Below are 24,242 nucleotides of genomic sequence, written 5' to 3' on the forward strand. Positions count from 1 at the left end.
ATCGAATTTGGCCGGATAGTTTAAGACTTTATAAATTTTACAGCTGTCCTCTAATTTATTCCTATAGTGACTTAACAGGAGGGTTTATAACCTCGAAACCTGATCTAGAATCAGTCTCTCCTTTGCTATGGCAGTGAGTGTTTTTCATTTTTGTTTCTAGTGTGATATTTTCTGAGGGAACACCTGTAGACATGAGGGTAAAATGTGAAAATGAAAGGTAATAAAACATCTGCTGCTGCTGAATTCTTTAGCAGCTCTTTGATAGAGGGTGTTGTTTGGATTTTCCAGCACTGAAGGCACAAACCGTTAACGTGTCAGACTTCATTTACAGCACCACGCCGCAGCACTAATCTCATCTGGAACATTAGCTTCATCAAATTTCATCACATTTATTATTCCTATTATTAAAAATTCATCATGCAAATTCTTTACGCTTTTCACCATCTTTCCTGCGACTGAACATCATAATCCAAGAGATTTTAATTTAGACAGATGCTGATTTCTTCCTCCTCGCCTGGAAAAGCGAGGGAAGCGTTCTCACCTAATGTGTTCACAGTGACAACCTCGCTGAAGGGGCCCGTGCCGAGCTTGTTGGTGGCCAGGACGCTGAACTGGTACGTGGTCTCCGGCTCCAAACCGGGCACCAGCATCCAGTCGTGGCCTCCAGGCACAGGTACGGAAAGCCAGTCATGTGGACCCAGATGCTCCCTCTTCAGCCTGCGGAGGAGAGGGGGGAGAGAGGACACGCAGGAAAGAATCACATCATACATGAGGGTGTGGAGAGGGAGAAAAATAGGAGGTTTTAGATTCTGGTAAAAGTTCAGAGTCATCATCACACTGCACCGATTTCTGCAGCAGCTCTGGCCCCATCACTGATCTCACATTTAGAAATCATATATAACACCAACTGTTGACTTCATTCACAACACGACTATCACTCAATGGTAATAAGCCCATGCTCCACTTAGCTTTGCAGTTTGCCCATGCCATCCACACACACACACACACACACACATATTTAAAATATGATAAACTATGATATTAGAAACATGTGCACACCTGCATCAGATCACAGAATGAAACATGTGATGCTGCTACATGGTTCAGTGTAGATATCAGCACATGCATGTGTCTGTATCTGCTTATACAGTCTGATGTTTATGTACTTTATGTTCCCAACAGCTGCACAGTGCACACTCACTCACTGATATCACTAATACAGTTTGTACAGTTAGACATCTAGCTCTCCATTAGTGAAATGTGTCACAGTTTGTTCTAAAACAGAGGTCTTCAACAGGGGGCCCGTGACCCCTAGGGGTTCCACGGAGGTGCTGCAGGGGGGTCATGGAAGTTTTGGCTGATGAGGCGGTGTTTTATATATTTTAGTTTCCACATTTATCAGGGTTCCCACTCTTTTCTTGAAATCATTTTCCACGACTTTTCCAGGACATTTTCAACTGCTATTTGCATTATTATTATAACATATTATTATAATTATGTGCAGTCTATGGCTCTAATTTATGAAATAATCTCTTACATGCTTGGAAATTATATGATAATATTTGATCAACTCTTTCTCGCTTTAGGTACTTATTTGGAAAAGTCAAATAGAGTTCTGGTAGCTGATGATAAATAATTTTTCCGGACAGCTCAAGCTTTTCCAGGACATTTGACTTTTTTTCTCATTTTCCATGTTTCCCATGACTGGAAAATTGGTCAATCATTTTCCAGGTTTTCCAGGTCTTCAAGGACATGTGGGAATCCTGTTTATGTTTCAAATAAAAACATCAATTTGAATAGCTTGTCTGCATGATTATTATATTATCATATCATATTATTTGAAAAGCTTAGTAGTGAATGCACAATAACATGGTATGTTTATACATGGCATTGGGCCCAGTTTAATATAATACACAATTTTATACAATATAGTCCCTGCTCCATCTCTCCATCAATTGGAAAACTGGAAAACGTACGTTGAAGACACCTGTTCCAAAAAGTCCTGGAAAACCTGTGGTGTATGTGCTGTGGTGCTCTGGCTCAGTGTGTTTGGACAGTGTTTGGAGAGCCACTCTTCATCCGCAGCGAGAGAAATTAATTTAAAAGTTAAAATCCTCTTTAAAATCACAGCAGGACTGCAGAGGCACGGCCCACCTGACAACTGACTCTGATGGATGCAGCCCAAAGCCGCTCCACTCACAGGTTTCTGGCATCAATATGAATATCATTAATTTGAGCTGGGTTTTTTTTTCTTAAAAGGAACGAGTCAGACAGAGAATGAACAACAGACATGTGAAAAGAAAAGCTGAACTGTCCCTGCTCTCAGTTCAATCCTGTGGATATTACTTGGCCTTTGTATTGTCACAGGGTCGGATGTGACATTCCGGGTCGCCAACGTTCATCTTTTGATTTTCAAGTGGGCCATGAGTTGGAAAAAGGTTCTGTTAGAGTCCTGGTGAAGTGCAAAGACGGGGAAGATGAATAGAGCAAACTCAAGTCCAGTGGCAGAATTCACAGTAGTGGCAGCAAGACTGTAGATGTCAGTTTCCTTTGCAGCAGTCAAATACACTTGTGCTCATCAGTGTTGGCATTAATGAATTGGTGTTAAAGAGTTGTGATCAGGTACACTGGATCTGTTGCTATCTTCAGGCAGCAAAAAGTGACTGCATGATTGATATTTCGCAAATTTGCCTATAGCCAATAATCCCTATAGTTTTAGGAGTAGGTACATTACCTTTAATTGTCGGTGCAAGCTGTTTCGCCTTTCCCTCATCAAATTCACAACTCCATAATGCTCTTGTGGACAACTTGTGACCTGCACATTCACCGTGATATGAGATAATAACAGAACGTTACGAGACAGAGTTGTTTTCAAGGTAAATACATAACTGGAACTACATTCCCGACGCGGCTGCCTGGCGGGGTGATTTCAAAAGCGAAAGTAGTTCCGGGTATTTGCTTCATGTGTTGTAATGTTACATAATTATACGTAATTTTTTCATAGCGTGGTGAATGTGCAGGTCACAACTTGTTCACGAGTGCATTTTGGAGTTGTTGGATTGTAGTTTGATGAGGGAAACGTAGAAATCCTATTAGCCTCCATTGCGTTAGCTGAGCAGCTCGCGGCTCTGCCCCGCCGATCTAAAAACAGCTTGCACCGACAATTAAAGGTGATGAACCTACTGCTAAGACTACAGGGATTATAGCAATAGGTGAATTTGCCAAAATGTTGAAATATCCCTTTAAGGGGAAATTGTATAGAGAGTAATATTTGCCACACTGCTTGTTACACACAAACAGCGTGTGTTGTAACTGCACTTAGACGCTGCGATGAGTCAGGTGGAGCAATACCGCCTGAGAAGGTCAGAGCTCCTTGGTGACATGTCGTGTGTTGTGTAACATGGTGTGTCATTATGTCTCCTGTATGAAGCCCCCCCCCCCCAGTATTATCCACTCTTCACCTGAATTTGTCAACAGTTTCCTAGTGAACCGAAGATATATTCACACCTCTCACGTAACTTCACATGTTTCTAACGTTATTTGTGCCGTCACTTCACTGCAGAGCTGTGAGCACTGCAATGTTCACTCAGACCTTCCTCTACCCGTCACTGGTCGGTGACAATACAGGCTGTCTTTATACGACAGGCCTTGATGCCCAATTCTGATTTGTTGCCTATATCTGATTTTTTTGACTGTCTATTTATATGCTCTGTCAGATGTGACCCATATCTGATATCTGCTTTTACATCTGCTTTGCTTGTGTGAAACAACCCGCTGACGAGGAAATAAACTAGTGAACCTTTTTTAAAGGCGGGAAATTTATTAGGTCACGTTATAATACAAATACAAGTCTGGTGCTCAGAGTTTATATCCACATACTGTACATCTAGTCTGTCCTTACAAAATAAAGTTAGTGAAGTGCCTGTGTGGAGCCGACCTATTGTGAGATGTGCATGATTGTGTGGAGATGACAGTGACAGTGACAGTTGTGCCACCATCCGTCACCATCATCTCCTTTGCCCTCGATCCACATATAAATGAATGTTATATGAAAACAAGAACTAGTGATGAAAAAAAAAAAACAGCCACACGGACGCCACGAAAATGAAACAGTGTAATAATTCCTGTGACAGTGACCACAGCTGGCCACAGCTGGCCATGGTAGTCCAGGTCAGACCCACGTGTTAAAGGGATAGTTCACCCAAAATTCAAATTTCACTCATTATCTACTCACCCTCATGTCGACTAAGGGCTGGGAGAAGTTTCAGAGTCCTCCGTGGCTTCTCTGAGTTACAGCGGGGCTCCGTGCAGCACTGCATGTCTATGACGGTTGCGAACGGGGCTCACTTTTCTTCGTCCTAAAAGACACACCAAAAAACATCCAAATACCTCCACACAGCTCGTCTGTAATGTCCCTCTTGTATTGAAGCCCCAACATGAGAAATTGTTCTGAAAAAAATTAAATAAGTATATGTTTTAAGCTTGTTTGTAGCGGAAGCTCCCAGTGTTGCTCTGCCGGAATCTTGCGCGATTTTCAGAGCCGTGAACTGGGTGTTAATGCAAATCGCGCCAGATTTTCACAGACACAGGCAAAGTAGTGAACTGAGACACTGGGAGCTTCCGCTACAAATGAGTTTAAAATATACTTATTTAATTTCTTTCGGAACAACTTCTCATGTTGGAGCTTCAATACAAGAGGGACATTACAGACGAGCTGTGTGGAGGTATTTGGATGTTTTTTGGTGTGTCTTTTTGGACGAAGAAAAGTGAGCCCCGTTTGCTACCGTCATAGGACAGTGCAGTGCTGTGCCGAGCCCCCCTTGAATTTTGGGTGAACTATCCCTTTAATCACAGGAAATGTGTGGGCACGGGAATTAATATTAGTATTGATGACGTACGACACGCATTGCCAGGAAAGATCCGATCTGTCTGTTTAGACAACGGATGTATTGGAAGGTATCCGATATGTATCAGATTTATATTTCCACATATGACAGGGGCCTGATATTGTCCGATCTCACAATATCCGATTCCATGTGTTTTTTTCACGTTTACACGTTTGTGCCACTTGAAAGGAAAAAATCGGAGTTGTGCCACTTGAACCATGTAGTGTAAAGACAGCCTAAGGGATCAACTGGCCACAACTCTGTGAAACATTGCTCCATTATAATAGCTACAAGAGCCATAATGTGTAGATGTAAATCACAGTTTATATATCCAGCCTTTTATATAAGACTGGGTTGTATAAATGTACACAAATAATGTATGTATATTTGATGTTCATGCTCCTTTGGTTAATGTAGTGAGCGACGTCACGTGCAGCCACAGCAGTCTGGATGAGAGCTGTGTTAGGAGCAGTAGCACATAGTTATTCTACTGTATGACCAATGTAATTCAATTTTTTGTTGAAGTATATACTTTAAAAAAAACAGAATTGCATCTCCTTTTCATTCATGTACAATTAAATATTGTTCCCACAGCTCCTTAGTGGCTTATTTGACTTCCAGAAAGGAAAGCTACCACAATAGCAATACATCAATGTGTATTTGTGCTACTTCTAGTGCACTAGCTGGGAGACGGCGCTGTGGTTGGTTGATTGGATGACTCTCCTAAAACTCTCCCATGAATAGGAGAGATTAAGTACAATTCCTCACACATCACATCACACCATTCACAGCGCTGTGTTTTCTACTGTTAAAACAGCACAAAAGATATTACATGGCTTTGTGCCACACACTTCAGACAGAGCTGTGGATCATTATAATAGAGCTGTTTCTCCTTTCTGACATGCTCACAAACACACACACACGCACACACACACACAGTGGAAAATCATTCCCACATAAATAAAGTGATACATCTACTAACTGTATGACTGTATTTTTTACTTTTTGTATGATTGTAGTAATTTCTTTCCTGTGTGTTTTTGATGGTGTCCTCTTAGCTCTAGAATAGATGGGGCACCGCAAATCTTGTTGCATGGTGTTTGTTGCAATGGCAATAATGGCTATTTGATTTAATAATGAGCCAGTGATGGCTAAAATCTCAATTTATCTGATGAATGACACTTTACAGCTCAGGCCTTTTCCTCAGTTAAGCAGCAGCAAAGCAGCAGCAGCAGCAGCGGCGGCAGCAGCAACAACAACAGCAGGAAAGAAAGGTCTGGGTCATGTTCAGTTTAGTTGCAACAGGTTCGAAGCGTTCCAGAAATCCCAAAGATTACAGGAGAAAAACTCACTCACACTGGACCCGCCACGTTTTTCCATCTCAACTGTTCTGAACACAACCCTGGAAAAGACATTTTTTAAGAAACAACACAGGAAGTATTGGAGGAAGAAGACGAAGAAGAAGAGAAAAATAAAAAAGCAGGAAGCAAAGCATGCTGGGATGACTCACACATGGCCATACCAGACTGAGAATGTCTGTTGGAAGCCGCCATCGTAGCCCACCTCCCAGGACACATTAGCCCAGGTGGAGGATGCCACCGCGTGGACGCCGGTGGGGGCATGGGGGCTTGTGCCTGTGGGGAGGGGAAACAGTGAGAGAGAGAGAAAGGAGCCGTTAAAAGGGCGCATTAGTCACCGAGCAGCCCTGCTGTGGTGCAGGGCATTCATTTTACTTGTCAAAGAAATTTACTGGGAGCTCAACCTATAATGTATTTCTCAGCAGCCTGTAAGCCCAGTGCAGCGCTGAGCTGAGAAAATAACTGAAAATAACTGGGATATAAAAAGTTTGCTTGATGTCATCTAAAAAATGTTCATTTACTGTAACGTTAGCAGATGCAGGTCACCTGGGCCGTACAGACTATAAGAGCTGCTGGCATCCGTCTGTTCTGATATCACCTTCCTTCTGCCCATACACCTCCAAAGCACACATACATTCTACCATGTGCTGCTTAGCTACCTGTCTTAAACTGCTGACGTCCACACCCCACTAAGTCTTAGCTTAGTTATATACTATTGTTGGTTTCTAGTACAACCTCCCTTCTTTTCACTCTCCCTGAGCCACTAAATGTCTGGTAAAGCAATTTAGCGTTTACTAGTGTTGTGGTCAAGACCACCTAACCCGAGACCGAGTCAAGACCAAGGGGGCAGTTGTCGGTCTGAGAAGTGAAGCTCACTTCCGCGTTCAAAAAACTGCAATCCCCTCGGATTCCTCTGGGGGCTGGTGTCAGAAGGGAGCATTCTCCATGGACCCCCATGTTAAAATCGCCGACTTTACATCCTCAATAAACATGTGCCTGTCAGAACGTTTTTTCATCTCAATCGATAATTTCTACCCCCGCACACACTCTGAGGGGGGTGAATTTTTTTTAACTCTACCGTTTTACTGTTATTAGGTTAAAACTCTGGCCAATTAGGGCGCGGAAACATTGAGTGACAGGTCCGAGCAGCTCCGTGGACAGCTGCTTCGAGGCCAGTGGGCGGGTTCTCGGCCGGCCAATCCAACATGGCGCTGTTCAGGCCGCCATATTTGAGTCACAAAAACGACTCCCTAAAACCAATGGGTGACGTCACGGACGCTACGTCCATTCTTTTTACAGTCTATGGTCAAGACCAAGACCAGAGCACATCAAAACCAAGACCAAGACTTTGACGGGGTCGAGACTGAGACCAAACCAATGCCAGACCATTTTCAAGACCAGTACTGTATTCAGTACCAGTCCTCATAATAATAATGTGTCCTGATATTTACATTATTCCTCAACCAAAAAGATCATTTTAAATAAAATCTAAACCATATTTCATGTAAACAAAGTTTGGACTGAACAGAAGAACACAGCACAGAACCTGCTGAAGTCTCCTCCACTGTTGACACTGGTACAACCAAGTTTTCAGATAGTTACATAAGCAGATACTTTAAACAATTTTAATTATCTTAAAGTTATTGAAATATTTTACATAAACCAAAGTCAGCGAGTGTCTAGCTCGTCCGAGACCGAGACAAGACCGAGACTGGTCTTGAGACCACAACACTACTTCTGCCTACACGCCTCCAAAACAAACATGCACTCATCTGTTTACCTGGCTAAAACTGCTTACTTAGCTTTCAGTTACATACTATATTATTTAGTTATATACTATATTGTTTGTCTTCCGTACAGCCTCCCTTCTTCTCACTCTCCCTGAGCCACTCTGTGACCACATGTCTGGAATAGCAATTAAGTGTCTACAATTCTAAACCAGAGCTAAGGAGTGTGTCACAGTGGACTCATTTGTGGGGTTACAGGTTACATATTTGCTTAATTAGCGAGGTAGCTACAGCGGTTGAAATCTGATGCTAGCTTACAATTTTGATAGCAAATGAACCAGAAACCCCTCTGTCTGCATGTGTCTGAAATGAAGCACACACCTTTTGAAATGCTATACTACTGTATGTGCTCTCAGTAAATGGAGGACTGGGCAACTGGGCCTGTCACAATCATGATATTTTAACTGATGATTAAAGCAGAAGTAAGCGATCCGGTCGTTTTGGGTAATGCTGCGTTCCAGGCAGGCTTTTGAAACCGTAAATTACAGCTTCAAGTCACAACTTACGACTTTGTAGCGTTCCAGGCAACCCACTCGTGTTTTTCCGACCTGTTTTACCTGTGAAAGTCACTATAACGGCCACTCGTAACTTCCGACCCGTGAACTCGTACCAGATTGAACTGGTACGACTTCACAGGTCGGAAAAACACGAGTTACGGGTTGCCTTGAACGCACCATAACAGTCCTCGTCCCTACGTCACCACATTCACGTGCATCCCTTGGCTGCACCAGGCTGCACACATGCACAGCCCTTCATGCCGTTCTCTCTCCTCATTGGATAAAAATTGTAGGATACGAGAAAAGTTTTCTCCTCGGCTTACAGCAGAGCAGAGTGACTGACAGACCCGTGTTTCGGTCCAAACACTCTATGTAAGTGATTGCTGTCGGAAGATATAACTATTTAAGACTTATATTAACACAAAAATATTGCTTACTTCTGCTTTAATTGCCATACAAAAACTTGCAATTGACAATTTAATTGTCCTTTTTTGATAATTTTATGCCACTATTATAGTATAAGCCTAAACATAATTTATTAATACATACGCAACTCATGAAAAAGAGCCATTTATTGGCATTAAACATCGGAACATATAAATAAAAACTGCATTTCTGTTTGACTTTAGGCTTTGCAACTAAATCAATGATGCTGATGTCCATAGATGTTCATCAAAATGCAGTCGTCGAATATTAGAACTGAAGCTCCTCCAGATAAACCGTGTATGGCTCCACTCATGTGTCATTAAACCATAGCAGCAGAATAAGGGGGCACAACGTGATGATGTCAATAAAAGAGGACCAGTCAAACCTCAAACGGTGGAAAACAACAAGAAAACAGTGATGGAAATAGTTTCATCCAGCTGTTATATACAGATTATGGAGAATAATTGCTGTTGGCTCAAATAATTGTGATCAGGCAACTATGTAATAATTGTGACAGTCCTACCACCAACAGTAGCAGCAAAGTGACAGCACTTCCTAAAATAAGAGAATCTAATGCTATGTACATCATATGTTTGCATCTACATGTGTGTGTATGTGTGTGTGCATCCGTGTACGTGTTTTGTACCTATGACTTGGACGTGCGTGCTGGCAGTGATGCTCGTGGCAACATTGGTGGCGACACACTCCCACTCCCCGTGGTCCTCCTTAGTGAGTGACTTGAACTGTAAGCTGCCTCGGGGCAGAACATTGTGCTTACTTTTACTGGGCTTCCCGACCTGCAGTCAACCCAGGAACACAGACAGAGTCACAGACAGAGTCACAGACAGATAGAGAGAGAGAGACAGAGACAGACAGAGAGAGACAGACAGAGACAGAGGTGCACAATGAAAGATTCACAACTTTGAAGAGGCCACAATAAAACAACACAAGACAACAGTTTAGCCGTCACTCAGAAATAACATTCTTCATTCTGAAATCTACTGCAGTAATATTGCTTTCAATATTTAACTGAAGTACGCAATTATACAGAATGATGAGTTCTGGATTTGGTAAGTGGGAGACAGCAACAATAGCTCATCACAGAGTAGTCAGTGAGCAAGATTAAAGATGCCTTATAATCAGGCAGACAATTGAGAGAATCTAATATGTTCCCTCGATTGTGTATTTTACAGACGTCATTAAAATGTGATTAAAATGGCACACAGAAGTTTGAGTAATTCCGATCTGAGAAAACAATGGAAAACGCAGGAACGTAGTGTTGATGATAAAACAGCTTGATACAGAACATTTAGTGAACAAATTATGTGCAGAGCGTGAAGAGATAGAGGAGGAGGAGGAGGAGGAGGAGGAGGTCTGACCTTCCTCCATGTGATGTTGGGAAAAGGGTCTCCCTCCGCCTCACAGGGGATGACCAGCTCTCTCCCGGCCTCCTGCCTGTACTCCCCTCCAGGAACCACTGAGAATTTGGGAGGGTCCTGTCCAGAGGGAAAGTGAAAGATTGATGAGGCGGACATTCTCCTGCAGAGTGGTTTTGCTAGTTTAGGAATCATTTATGACCGAGCATTTACCTTTAGCACCAGGGGAGCGGGAGTGGACCATCCCATGGAACCCAGGGCGTTGTAAGGCATGCAGGTATAGGTGCCGAGGGAGTCCTCTGTCACCTCTGCCACACGGATGCTCCCATCCTCCATTTGGCTCCAACCAGGGTACTGTGGATGGAGGAGACACGGACAGTTTGTATCAGGTGTTGCTCAGGCCAACAATAACACTAGAACCGCCAACATTTCATGTACTCCTAGAACCGCCAAGAGGTCATTTTGACCTCCATTCATTCTAATGCAAAAATGCTAAATGTACTGCATTTATATAGCCATATACATTATATAGCCAGCCAGACACACAGTTCCAAACACTTTATAGTAATGCTTCACATTCATATACACACACATACTTTACAAAAAATAACAATAGTCGTTGCTAGGCAACCAATATAGACGACTCATTAATTTTCTATTTTTCGAACAGTGTGTTCCTAAAAAAATTTCAAAATTGTTACAAATTTCTGAATTCATGTCCATTTCTCATGAGAGCAAGGGACTGTCATTGTTATGTTCAATGTTTATGAGTAATGTTCATTTGTTATCAGACACTGTGTTTAACTGTTTGACAACTTTCTAATATCTGAACTCATGTTGCGTTGTGGGATGAGGTAACTAACTAACTAAATAACTAACTATCTAACTAACTAACTGACAAACTGAGTGACTAAATGGACATTATTTAGCCCAGATTGCAATGATTGGAAAATCAATTTTATACATTTTTATATACACACACTGTGTGGCGATAAACAACTGCTCCTCGGATTTGGAAATGAAAAAAAGTGGTACTGAAGAGGAAAAAAACACAGTAAATGAAGATGTGAACCAAAGACACGCTGCACTTGTTCGGTCTGAGTGGACTCACCGCAACGCTGCACAGACTCACCTTCTCTATCCGCAGGGGGAGACCATCTTTCTTCCACTTAACCAGTGTTACAGGGGGGTTGGCATCGACAGGACAGCGGATGAAGCCGGGCAGACCAATGGCCACGTAGATGACGGATGGCATGTTTACCACGCGGGCAGGATCTGGTAACAAACACAGAGAGAAGAGAGAGAAAAACATGAGTGGTAAAATATGTCCGCAGCTTTGGGAGGTCTGGTGCCTGGTGATTATAATAGCTGTGTAGAGAAGATTGGGAAATCACACTTTATGGGATGCGGGCTCGACATAAAACAATAAATGAATTTATGTGGAGCACAGCTGGTCTCAGAGCAGCGTTTGTGTGTTTGTGGAGACACAAACGAACCCCCAGCACATCAGGTTTATTCGGCGACTGCAATTAAACGAGCAGCGTGGTGTACATGACGGCACGCGGCAGAGCAGACAAGACTTTAACATGATCAAATCTCACTGCAATCTGTTCTCGTGCATGTGTGATACACTCAGTGTTCAGCATACACAGCTGCGATAGTTAAAAAGCATAAAACTTTCTTTATGCAACTTGGATGTAGAAAAAAATCACAGAGCTGCAGAGAGCTGTTAAAGTCTACAGCAATGCAAACTTTGCTAACATGCTGTGTATGTACAGTATCTGTGTCTTCGGGACAGTGATGAGCAACACTGCGGCTCCACAGGGAACTGTTCACACTCCTGTTCCTGTTCACTCTGTATCTGGCTGACTTTAAAGGAGACATATTATGCCACTTTTCCACAAATTAAAATAGTTCCCAGGTGTTTTTAAGGCCCCGTCCAGACGAATACGCGGCTTCACCGAATCCGATCTTTTTCTTAATCGTTTTGAAAAAAATCTCCGTAAACACGGCATCGTTTCCAGAAATATCTGCGTCCACACGGATCCAGTGAAAACGACCCAAAACGCTGTACTACTGTACATACTGCAGGCGTGTGTGGAGCGTGTGTGGCGCTGTAGCGCTGCCACACATAAACACTTAAGTCCCCCTCTGTATTCAAACATCTATGATTTAAACTCAAACATGGGATTAAATGTTGACAGGGAGTCGTGTCAGAGTAAATATGACGATCAGTGATGATTAAACAGGCGCGATTCAGCCGCAGCGTCTGAGCGACCTGACGGTAGTCGGCCGTTGTTGTTGTTACGTCCATATTGTGTAGCCGCTGTAGCGGTGTGTCTCAGGTTACAGGTAGAGCAGTGGGGGGTATGACATCAACGTTTCAGAAAAAATCTGTTTTGGCCGTCCAGACGAAAACGCTGGGGCGGCGTTTTCAAATTTTCCAACTCTGGGACCCGTTTTCAAAAAATACCGTTTTTACCCCCCGAAAACGCCAGATCCGTGTGGACGCGAGGCCAATCCGATAAAGTATCTATCCAGATTCGAAAAAAACGGATTTGTCTGGACGGGGCCTAAGACATGTCTGTGACCAATCCCCCAAGGATCAAACATCACAGCTCTTTTCATCCTCTCAAAACAGCCCTGTTCAGAATGGCTGGTTTCAGTGTCTGTCCCTTTGAATGCATATGAACCACTGCTTGCCCCGCCCCTTCTACAGTACCAGGTAGGGGTGGGGTTATGCAAATTCCAAAACTAGTTACATCACTGGAAGACAACTGAAGGAACAGCTTGTAAAACCACATGGATTTCAACCTAGGGAGCCTGAACATTACAGATTTTCTTGGCAATTCTCGCATTTTAGGGGCCGAAAGGCAAGACAAACACCCAATGAACGATCATTCATGAACTCATTCATATTTTGGGTGAACGTGAACTGAATGTTCTGAATTTCCGCTTGATGAACATTCTGGCATTTGTGAACAGCGCTCTCTGACAGCATGACTTCAAGAGTTTGCCAGATTTACATAGAGCCTTCCAGGTGAAAACCCAGCTACAACACACCGTAAAAAGGCCACCCAATCTGGCAACACCAGCCACCACAGTGTCGCACCGCTAATGTAAACCCTGGTTGGATAAGGATTTAAAATTGGATACGAAGATGAAATCTGACACATGTTTTCAGTGTTAAAACTGATCAAATAAATGCTGTCTGTGGTTCTATATGGGCTGTGGCAATATTTTTTTTTTAAATAAGCTCGCAGCAACGTATTGAACTAGTTCATTTTTGGAACTGTGAACTATGAACTGAACTAGTTCATTTAAACATTTGTGAACTGAACTTTGAACTAGTTCATGTAGAAAGTGAACTTTCCCAACATTGTCTGACTCTCTAACCACATCCAGAAATACCCGGACGATACAGCTGTTACGTCGTGAATCAGTAACAAGGCAGAAAGAGGAGTTCAGGGATCTGACAATGGCCTTATTGAACGGAGCGATAAGAACAGAACACCTCCAAGACCGAGGAGATGGACTGATGTCCTCACAGCCGACTCTTCTTCCTCAGGAGGCTCAGGTCCTTTGACGTCTGCAGTGAAATGCTGCTCATGTTCTATCAGTCAGTGGTGGATGTCGAATGTGGTCAAACATGTGGGCTCTGTGGTTGGCAGGAGTCTGGACTCAGTCAGGACTGTTGCAGAGAGATACATGCAGCACCAGCTACCGTCTCCAGGGTCGGGGCAATGACTATCATTAAATGTCACCATGGTATTTGACTTGAATGTGGTAACTTCTTATTTGTAGCATGAAATTAATAGTAGATCTAATTTGCCTGTTAGTTTAAAGTATGTAACTGTCATGCAGCTGCTGCTTGTAACACACACACACAGAAAGATTTTCACATTTTTTACTCCATAAGTTGTACTGATGATTTCCGAACATGCACTGAAGCAAACATCCCACCTCAAAATTCCACCCACCCTCCTTCATCAACGCTTGTAGCAAGTATCTATCTATACATCAGTCCATGCTCACTGTGACAGTGCTAACAATTGCTAATTAACACTAAGCAAAGTGTGCAGCATGAAAAATAGTGTTACATTTGCAGATATCTGACTATAATTTTCAAATTTAGAGAGGAGACGCTCAAAGCATCACAGCTGAAGACCCAACTGTCAGGTTGTGAAAAATCACATGATATTCCATCATACTGCAACACCTCAACTCAATCAGACCCATCAGATCAGCTGTGATAAGTTTACCTGCTCTACATTGCTCACTCTCCTTTCATATTTTTAAAGTCTTAAATAATTGGAATTGGACATGGTTGTGCTGCAGCCTTTGGGCAAACGCAGGCAAAGCCAGCAAAAGTCCATCCATCCATCTGATAGAGTAAAGAGGTGGAAAAGAAAAGAGAGGGGGGAGGAAGGGGAGAGGGGGGGTTTAACCAAAGCTCTCTCCTTTTCTTAAATCCTGAATTCTGGGGAAGGGCGAGAACCGCATGGTGCCTAAATGAGGTCAAGGAGGAGAGCTTCAAAGCAGGCACTGAGTGATAAGGGGAAGAAATGGTCGGAGTGAGAGGAGGAGGAGGAGGAGGAGGAGGAGGAGGGGCGCGCGCTATCAGCGGAGCGATAGAGGAAGGATGAGCGAGGCTGTGCATGAGCGTGGGAAAGAGGACAGGTGAGAGATAGAGAGAGAGAGAGAGAAGGGGAGATGTGACTAGATGACGTAAGGTAGAGAGGAGCCGGCGGAGGAGAGAGGGAGCTGAGACAGCCTGACAGGGAACAGGTGTTACAAAGGAGAGATGAAAGGGGTGAACGAGTGGCCGTGCGACGATGATGTGGTGGTGATGGAGGGACTGACACATGGAAAGACGAGTCTGGAGTAGGACGGGTGTCCTCTGAGGTCCTATAACCGCTGGCCCAGCTGGACACAGAGAAAAACACTGCCACCAGCACCACAGACAAGAGTATCAGCCAAGTTTCTAAATATAACCCTCAGACAGCGCTATCGCTCACGACATGCCGGTTCACACTGCAAGATGCTTTAGGGAAGTTATTCACTGGCAAGCACTTCAGGGAAATAGACAGAGGGAGGACGGAGAGAGAGAAAAGAAAAGAAAGAGAGTGTGGGAGAGAGATTTAGGCAGGACGAGGCAGAAGTGTGAAAAAAAGGGCACGGAACAAATGGAGGAGAAAAGATGTCGAGGACTGAGAGAAAAGGGATGGAGGGAGAAAGAGGGAACAAAAGGAGGAGATGAGGATGAATGGAGTAGAAAGAGAGAGAGAAAGAGGGAGAGTGAGAGAAAGAGAGGGAGCTCTGCAGTCTGACAGAGCAAAGTCCCCGGTCTTACAGCAATGATGTAATCCTCCTCCTGCTCACTTCTCCCTCCCTCTCACAACTGGTGTTGCCTGCCTCTGTTTGTCACACACACACACACACCACACTCTAATGTATAGCCATCGATGGAAGCGGGAGAGCGAGGGAATGTGAAACGTCTGTTGCCTTGACTACTGCCAGCGGCCGGTCACCGGTCGACGAGGCTGGAATCTCAAAAGCCGGCTCCGGCTCCAGATGCTTCTGTGAGGTGACTGATTCAGCCAGCCTGGCGGTTTCTACAGCCGGGAGTGACGGATGGAGCGGGGCCGGGGTTTTATCGGTGGAAAGAACGAGGAGGGAGCGACCCGTAATGAAGACAGAGGCGGGGAGTGGGGAGAGGGGAGGGGGGAGTCAGAGATGTGACGGTGTGAATATGAATATATACATGAAGGATTACATAGGAGAAATGAAGACAGGGAGGGGGAGAGAGAGGAGGAGGAGGGAGTCTATGAAGAAGAAAAGTGTGCGTTTGTCTCCAGATCAGAATGTGAGCAACCAGTGTCTGTCGCATTTAACAGGAAATGACCAAATGCATTTTTATTAGAGGTTCTATAAAAGAGATTGAAAATAATAACACAGCAGCAATCTGCTAAGTTCTATATACAGATACTGTTGGTGGTGTCCTGAGCAGAGAATGAATCACACTCCCCTGTGCGTGTGTGTGTGTGTGAGTGCTCCTCCAGTGTTTCCCCTACACTCACTCAGAGTCTGAGCACCTCTACTAAAATATCACACCATCATTAAGAGCAACAGGTCGAAGATTTTCACTCGTGGTGCAGCTCACAGGGCGACGAGATGGTGAGAAAGTGAGACATGAAAGAGCCTCATTCTGGTGTCTTAAATTAGGGGATAGTAGAGTATATACTCAATGTTCACTACATTTGCACACTGCACAGAATGTATTACATATTGTCGCCTCCCCGACCTGAGAGTCCAGTGTAAAGTAATTACAGCAATCAGTGGCTCCACAGGCTGAGAAGAGCTACTTGACTTGGCTGCATTGAAATTACTTAACAAAATAGGTCACCACATCTGTAAAAGAAGGACTGACCAATCAAAAAGCAGTAGTAACACAGAATAATAACCTTTGGTTTTCTAAACTAGAACAAAAAAAAAAAACTAGAAAATTTCCTCTGGGAAATTGTTTATAGGACCACAGGGGGGCTGCTGCCGGGCATACCATGTCTGTCAACGTGGGAATCAAACCCACGACCTTAAGGTCAAGGCAGAGCTAATCAGACCACATAACACATGTATCACATGTGCATATGTATAGATAGATGTGTGTGTGTGTTTATAAACATGTTAACGAGCTCCAGGTGGATTGTTTATAAAACTTAACGAGCTCTGGCCTGAGGCTCAGAGGTTGCCACGGCAACTTCAGGTGGTTGCCAATGACGATAGGGGCCCCCCAGGCTGAGGCAGACAGAAACGTGGAGAAAAAGAGCGATTTTCTGCCTCTGCACTGGTCTTGCATTTAGGCTTACTGTGACAAAACGGTAGCTGCTATCAAAAAACCCAGACCATCATCGCTGTAAAGACTTCCTGAACGATTTGGTACGATTTTGGTGTTTCTGCAGAGACACTTGCGAGTTTAAAACAGGGGTCTGTTCTGCTTCTCTCAGAAAATCTTTGTATAGAGATTGCCAGCGTGTCGTCATCATGACGTATTCCCGGCGGGGAACGCAAAGCATTGTGGGAATCTATGGCACAAACAAACGCGCCAGACTTTGAATTTGTGGAGGCAAGAACGCCAGTTTCAAATATCTACTGCTCTGGTTTGAAGATGCCGTCAACCTGCTGTGTTGTGAATTGCAACAGTCGTTCGCACGATAGACAGGGCAAAAAGATCCGCAATGGACTTTCGTTTTTTTGTTTACCAGCATGGAAAGTTGGGCAGCAGGTTAATGTCAGCGGACCACACCTTATGTTCATAGGGATCCAGCCCTTTGATTGTCTTTATTTTGTCCTCGTATCGTTTCTTTGCGGCTGGATTTAGTTTTAGGCGGTATGGTTCTTTGTTGTTTCCCTTTGCCCGCTGCATTGTGCCAGTTAATTCTGTTTTTTTATTGTACTTTTGTTATTATTTAGGGGAGCGCCGGGTCGATTGATACACTTTTCATTTAGACGTCTTTTTCAAAGATGACGTTATGTACACAAACATTTTTATCATGTGATCAACAACTCACATGTGTATTCTCTTAGTGTAATTTAACACATATGTTGGATGATCGCGCTGTTTTATAACTTTGAACGTAAGTTGACATTTGTCTCAAACGTCCCACCTATGCGGGTCGTTTGAGACACAGAGGAGGGACGGTTGAAACAGCATGTTTTAAACAGAAACTACTGACATTACTCTCGTTTTTATGCAGCATATCAGACAACATACTAGTGTACTAGTTATTGCCAAAATGTCACATAATTTCTCACAATATAAATAGGTCAAATAAATATTTTAGTCCCGTGCGTAATTGTCAAGATCCGCATTTCGATTAAACTCGCCTTTCTTCTTTTGTACGAGTTGTTGGACAACTGCATTTTCATTTCATTTACTTATTTCCCTGTCCAGAGTCATGTTTATGGATACACAGTTGAACATATTGTCATTTTACCCTCGGCATTTTCCCCTCACTTTGCTGAATATCTGTTGATTCACGTCATAAACACGAACATTAAAAATATGTGGTGTTTATTAAAAATACATGTTGTTCATTAAAATCGGTTGTTGTTCATTGCAAAACAGTTAGGGTATTAATTTGGTGATTTATATACAGATATTGATCGCGCAATGTGACCACAATCACTACGCACGGTGGCGTGAGGGACATTTGAAACAGCGCTGTATCAATCGTCCCTGCAGCGACTACTGACACTTCAACCTGTTTTGCCTCTAAACTTCAAAACTATGACATTGCATACATTAGGACCTGTTTATGTACGAATTCATCTGTTGTTAGGTCATATTATTATTGCATGAAACACACAATACAACTTTTGATCACAAAAAAACTACAGCACCTAACATTTTACTTTCCGTAGTCAAAAACAGGTTCGCGCTAATAACTTTTGAATGGCGTGACGTAATTTCACAAGCTTTCCCAGGATTGGTCGGTGTTGAGTGCTGAACATAGTGACAAAATCTGACGGTTCAAGCTTGTGTGGTTTTCGAGGAAATCGCTGTGTATCAATCGTCCCGTGTCTAGCGCGCTATGTAGATCGGGGGAAATTGGCCAAAGATACCCACAATCCTTTGCGTTTCTGATGACGTTGCCGCCCAGTTGGTCACGTGTCTTGGCAATCTCTATTGGAGTCAATGAGGAGCAGAGACAGACGTGGCTTCACCCCGAGCACTGGTCCCTGCAGCTATTTCATAGCTGTAGGGGCCAGTGCTCGGTGCGATTTAAACAGGAAATATGCCATTTATATCTCTACAATTTGTCCTTTCCTTCCTGTTGAACTCACAGAGGGATCAGTCAGATGAAGGTGTGGATGATGATGGAGGAAATAACATCAAGATGAAGATTTACGTTGAACACATGAGAATTTAGAGTTCAGCCATAATCACAAAAATAAAGCCGTGACACTCACATTGCACTGATAGGTAGGCAGAGGCAGTCGGTGGTTGGCCCAGGCTGTTGCTTGGTGCACAGGTGTATTTCCCAGAATCCTCTGGTTTGACTTGGGCGATGATGAGGGATCCATCGATGAGAATACTGACTCTGCGCTTCAGGTCACTGAGAAGATGAAGAGATAAGAGGCGTGAGATTCAGAAACCAAGGTGTGTTTGCTGAGGAAAAACATCTGCTTGATTTTTAAAATAGGATTCAGAAAGAGCGTGGAACACTTTGCAGCAGTGATCTTTCAGAGTTGTCTCAGTTTTACTTGGTTTAGATTTGTTTCTGAGAAAATGTTTCAACAGATTTTGTCATCTGCTGGAGATACACATGTTATACTGTCACTGCCGTGTGATGCAATAGTCCTGCGGGGGTGACGACAGCGTGTTTGGCCAGCGCCACAATTTTCTCGCTCTTTTTCGCTCGCATCCCAGAGGATATGTGGCGCTGACTTTCATTTGAATGGCGTGATTCAGTGCAGAGCAGCTGGCTGCAGAGTCTGCAGCTTGAAAACCAGCTGAAAATCACACTATTCCCCCGCGGATTAGTTACTGCTATATAGCACAAAATCATTAGAGTATGCCAGAGTGTGGGCCAGAGATTTATTGATAACAATGCCAATGGAACTTGGGGAAGATTTCAGACTTTCACACCCACACAGCTCCGTGTTAGCACAGCAGTGCAACGGATCGCGGTTCATGGTTGACTCAAAAACACTGTGCAGAGTTTTCAGGTACAGTACACTGCTGCTGTGAGATCTGAGGTGTGAAGTCTCCATCACCAGCTTCAGTTGCAGTGTCTAAATACACAATACACATTTAAATTGAATAGGATAATAAACTGCTGCTGAGAATTTACTGACAACCATTTTTTACTACTTCTGATTCACTGATGGTTTTAATCTGCAGTGTTCTATACATCACAGCTAGAGTTAAAGTCTATTTTGCAGATTGTGGTTCTTCAGAAAAACATATGAACTTGTAATGGGGCAGCAGTGGTGCAGGAGGTAGAGTGGGTTGGCCAATAACAGGAGGGTTGGCAGTTTATAATCCTGATCCAGTGTCAGTGTCTCTTGTGTCTTTAAGAGCCATAATTACATTGCTAATAATGGTTCCGTAGATAGTTATCCTTTAAAATATTGAAATGCGACCAAGAAATGTCTTAGGAAAGACAAACCAAAAATAAATAAGTGGATTGATATAATATAATTATATATAATATAATTTATAACAGATACATGATGGAGAGAATTACATTCAAACAAAGGAACCAAACTGATATTTTTAAACAAAACCGGTCAAAATGGCTCAGCTATGTGTCAACTGTAAAAGCTAAGCTAAGTTCAAACCCTTTAATAGAAAATGTTTTTTCCTATACAGTGTATGATGTGCTTACAGTATGTTGACATGCTGTCCCTGTGACGGGGGACGGCCTCTTTAACCCTCTATAGAGAATGAAACTAAAAGTTATTCAGTGATGTACTGTAAGTCTCCTGGTGTTACTATCCTTTTTCTACATGTACGTTTTTTACTTGGAGTTGTGATGGGATCTAACCCTGAGATCTAGGTCTGCTGACTGATGACAGGCCACGTGTAGTCGTCAAGGCAACGGATATTCTGAATTCCTTCACTTTGGTCTCTCCGCCATTTATTTCAGACTGTGTGCAAAAAAGGATGACATCCATGACAAAGACAATACATTTGGTAACTGGAGTCAATATTTGTGCTGCTGACTGACAGTACTGCAGAGCGAGGGCCTTAATGGACAAAAAGTCTAAACTGAGAACGTTTGCAAAGTTGATCACGACGGCTGCTTCTCATGCAAACTAACAGGAAGACTGAAAAAGATTTGGAGAATCCGCTGTTGGAAAAACAGAAACATGTCAGAGAGCTGTTAATGCTGCTCTGACGGAAACACAGATGTCGCATTTCAGGGATTTGTCAAATCTTTTGTCAAACTACACCATTTAGTTGCCAGACAGTATTGTCATTAGGGAAATTAAGACTAAATAATTTATTTAAAGGAGACATATTATGCCCCCTTTTCCACAAATTAAAATAGTTCCCAGGTGTCTTAAAGACATGTCTGTGACATGCTTTGGTCAAAATACCTCAAGGATCAAACATCACAGCACTTTTCATCCTCTCAAACAGCCCTGTTCAGAACGGCTGGTTTCAGTGCCTGTCCCTTTAAATGCAAATCAGCCACTGCTTGCCCCACCTCACCCCTTCTAGCGGTCCAGGTAGGGGTGGTATTATGCAAATTTGAAAACTAATTACATCATTGTCAGACAACTGAGGGATTTCAACCCAGGGAGCCTGCAAATTACAGATTTGTTTTGTCAAGTCTCACATTTTGGGGGCCGGAAGGCAAGACAAGAGTCTTCAAAAAGTGATATTTCCATAATATGTCCCCTTTAATATACCACATAATATGTAATCAATAACTTTTTCAGGGTCAAAATGACAAAGAATGACAGAATGGACAGTAAGACTTACAATTATTTATCATGCATGTGGATTTACCGGCAGAATTTCTTTACTTTCTAGCAAGATATGACTATAATGTAACAGATATAACAATGAAGAGACGGTTGACTTCATGTTCCTTCCTAGTATTTAAATGTGTTGTTGTTGTGTAGGTAGGCTGAGGATCCCTACAGACTCTATTTTTACCTTCATTTACGTATTTTGTGTTTCAACTTTCTGATTGGACCTTACTGGTCAGTACAACAGTATTATGCTGTATTTCATATTTTCATTATATGCAAATGAGTAATAGTTTTGAACTAACTTGAAATGGCAATACCTGTAAAAGAGGAGGAACTCTGTTTTGTCCTGCAGATGCAGAAGAGTTCATCCCTGTCTGCAGAACTGAGGCAGACGTTGATGTAATGTGATGCATTGTGACTGTGCATCATAAAGTTAACTTCAAGCTTTGGTGGCTGCAGGGCCCTGTATGGTTAAGCAGAATAGACAAGTGCATTGTCTCTGTCTGAACAGCTGCCAAGCGTCAGCAGTAGAAATTTCAACGCGGGCCACAGCGGGGGGACGTGACTGCTGGTGAACACGTCTGAAGATCCAGCACGCAAGAGAAACAATGCAGTTTATTTACTGACGCAGTTTATTTACTTGAATGGATCTTCAGCCTGAACTCAGTCTTTTCTCTACAGTATGTCATCATTTGCCTAGTTTTCATACTTTAACAAGCTGTGACCTGGTTTAGGTGGGCAACAACACTTGTGCTGCAATTGTGTTTAATGTCTGCAACCTGTGTTTAGCTACTATCATTACATCAAAGGTGCATCAGTGCACAATGGTGTTTTTGTGAATGAAATGTGTTGAGAGGTTTGCAAAAAAAAGGTGAAATGAGATCTGCAGCCTGTGGTTTCTACACAAGAGTGACTGATTCAATAAAAGGATTCATCAGGTCACAGAGGAATTGCTTCGAAAAGAAGCAAGAAAGTTTAATCTTTACTTTTATTTACAGTTAATATTGAGGTTTTGTTTCCTTGAGTCTGTTTACGTGTTTACACTCAAAGTTCGACACTTTTATTTGAGTTATGAAAAAGCTATGTAACTTCTGTTCAGTGTGTACCCAGCACAGAAACAGTGCTACAAATACAAAGGACTATTGACGGAGGAAAGAACGTGACAGGCGACATGATATTACAGACAATAATGAACCCGATCATAACTTTACTTCTTGAAGAAGACGTTGTCCTCCTCCCAGAACCAGGTGTAGGTCAGGTTGCGAGGGTAGGCCTCCGCCTGGCAGGTGAAGAAGGCGTCCTGTGAGATGTTCACTGTGATGTTCCCCGGTGGTGATACAATAAACGGAGGGCCTGGTGGAAAGACAGACAGACAGACAGGAGGACAGGAGGACAGTCTTCAAAAGCAGGATCATACTCATTAGGACCAGTGGTGGGAAATGAATAACGGTGTTATAATTGTGAACGGTGCTACTTTTTTCAGTAACGAGTAATCAAAAAAGGTTAAAGTTTTCCCTGTTCTAATGCCTTTAACGTTACTGATAATAAAATGTGTCATTACTTGACTAAAGAAGTCATAATGCACCTGTTAAAGTGTGTGGCGGCCTGGGAAAACCCGTCGGAAGTCACTGACGTTCTATTGTGGCAAATAGCCACAATAAGTGGAAAAGTAATCCACGATTTTGATATTTTGTGTGATTCTGGTACTTTGAACTCCCTACCACTACTACTACTACTACTACTACTATTTATGTTTCGTAAAACACCCGTCTTTAGAGGGTTAAAGCAGAGACGTTCGAGTTAAAGCCACTTTTCAGTTTTTTGGTCTTAATAGATTAAAATGCCCATAACTTTTGATCTGAAAGGGCTATCTCAGTTATTCAAACAGTTATGAATGGCTGAGAACTTCTAGTTTATGGAAATATCAAAAAATGAAAATGTCAAAATCCCACCATGTGAAGGGTTTTCCCAGGCCACCACAATATTTTCTGTCCATCAACTAGTTGGAAAAAAGCCCTTTATCTGGAACTAGATAAACGGTAAGTTAGGGTTATGGTTAGGGGGGAGGAGTCCAAGCAATTTAACATATTTGAACATTTTATAAAAGAAAATAAGCAATAGTCACTTTTCCTGGTAATTTGTTACTTTCATTATGTAGTAATTCAGCTACTAACTCAGTTACTTTTGGGGGGAAAGTAACTATTAACTATAACTAATTACTTTTTACAAGTAACATGCCCAACACTGATTAGGACAAATGCCGAGTGTCACATGAGGACAGACTGACAGTTCAGTCTTCTTGTGTTTTAGGACAGGCAACAGTTTGTGTCTGTTTGAATTCATTCAAAGAACAGCAGTGTTTAAGACAACTGCACATTCAGCTCTGCATGAAAATACATTTTGTTCACACACTCTTTTGATCCAT

The 24,242-nt window shown here is 42.7% G+C and overlaps 1 protein-coding gene across 1 annotated transcript in view; it reads right to left on the reverse strand.

The window, feature by feature from the left end:
• The window catches only part of igsf9bb (immunoglobulin superfamily, member 9Bb), a gene marked incomplete at its 3' end in the record, with an annotated part of 145,290 nt that overhangs the window by 32,553 nt on the left and 88,495 nt on the right, over positions 1 to 24,242 (reverse strand). Inside the window, exons 6-13 of the mRNA XM_083985924.1 lie at positions 23,029 to 23,170; positions 19,301 to 19,446; positions 11,463 to 11,605; positions 10,544 to 10,684; positions 10,334 to 10,450; positions 9,601 to 9,751; positions 6,397 to 6,520; positions 542 to 717 (exon numbers count right to left, since the gene is read on the reverse strand). Coding sequence (XP_083842050.1) covers positions 542 to 717; positions 6,397 to 6,520; positions 9,601 to 9,751; positions 10,334 to 10,450; positions 10,544 to 10,684; positions 11,463 to 11,605; positions 19,301 to 19,446; positions 23,029 to 23,170 — 1,140 coding nt within the window. The remainder of the gene's footprint in view (positions 1 to 541; positions 718 to 6,396; positions 6,521 to 9,600; positions 9,752 to 10,333; positions 10,451 to 10,543; positions 10,685 to 11,462; positions 11,606 to 19,300; positions 19,447 to 23,028; positions 23,171 to 24,242) is intronic.

The sequence above is a fragment of the Trachurus trachurus genome (genome assembly GCF_905171665.1).
Source record: "Trachurus trachurus genome assembly, chromosome: 14".
Taxonomy (NCBI): domain Eukaryota; kingdom Metazoa; phylum Chordata; class Actinopteri; order Carangiformes; family Carangidae; genus Trachurus; species Trachurus trachurus.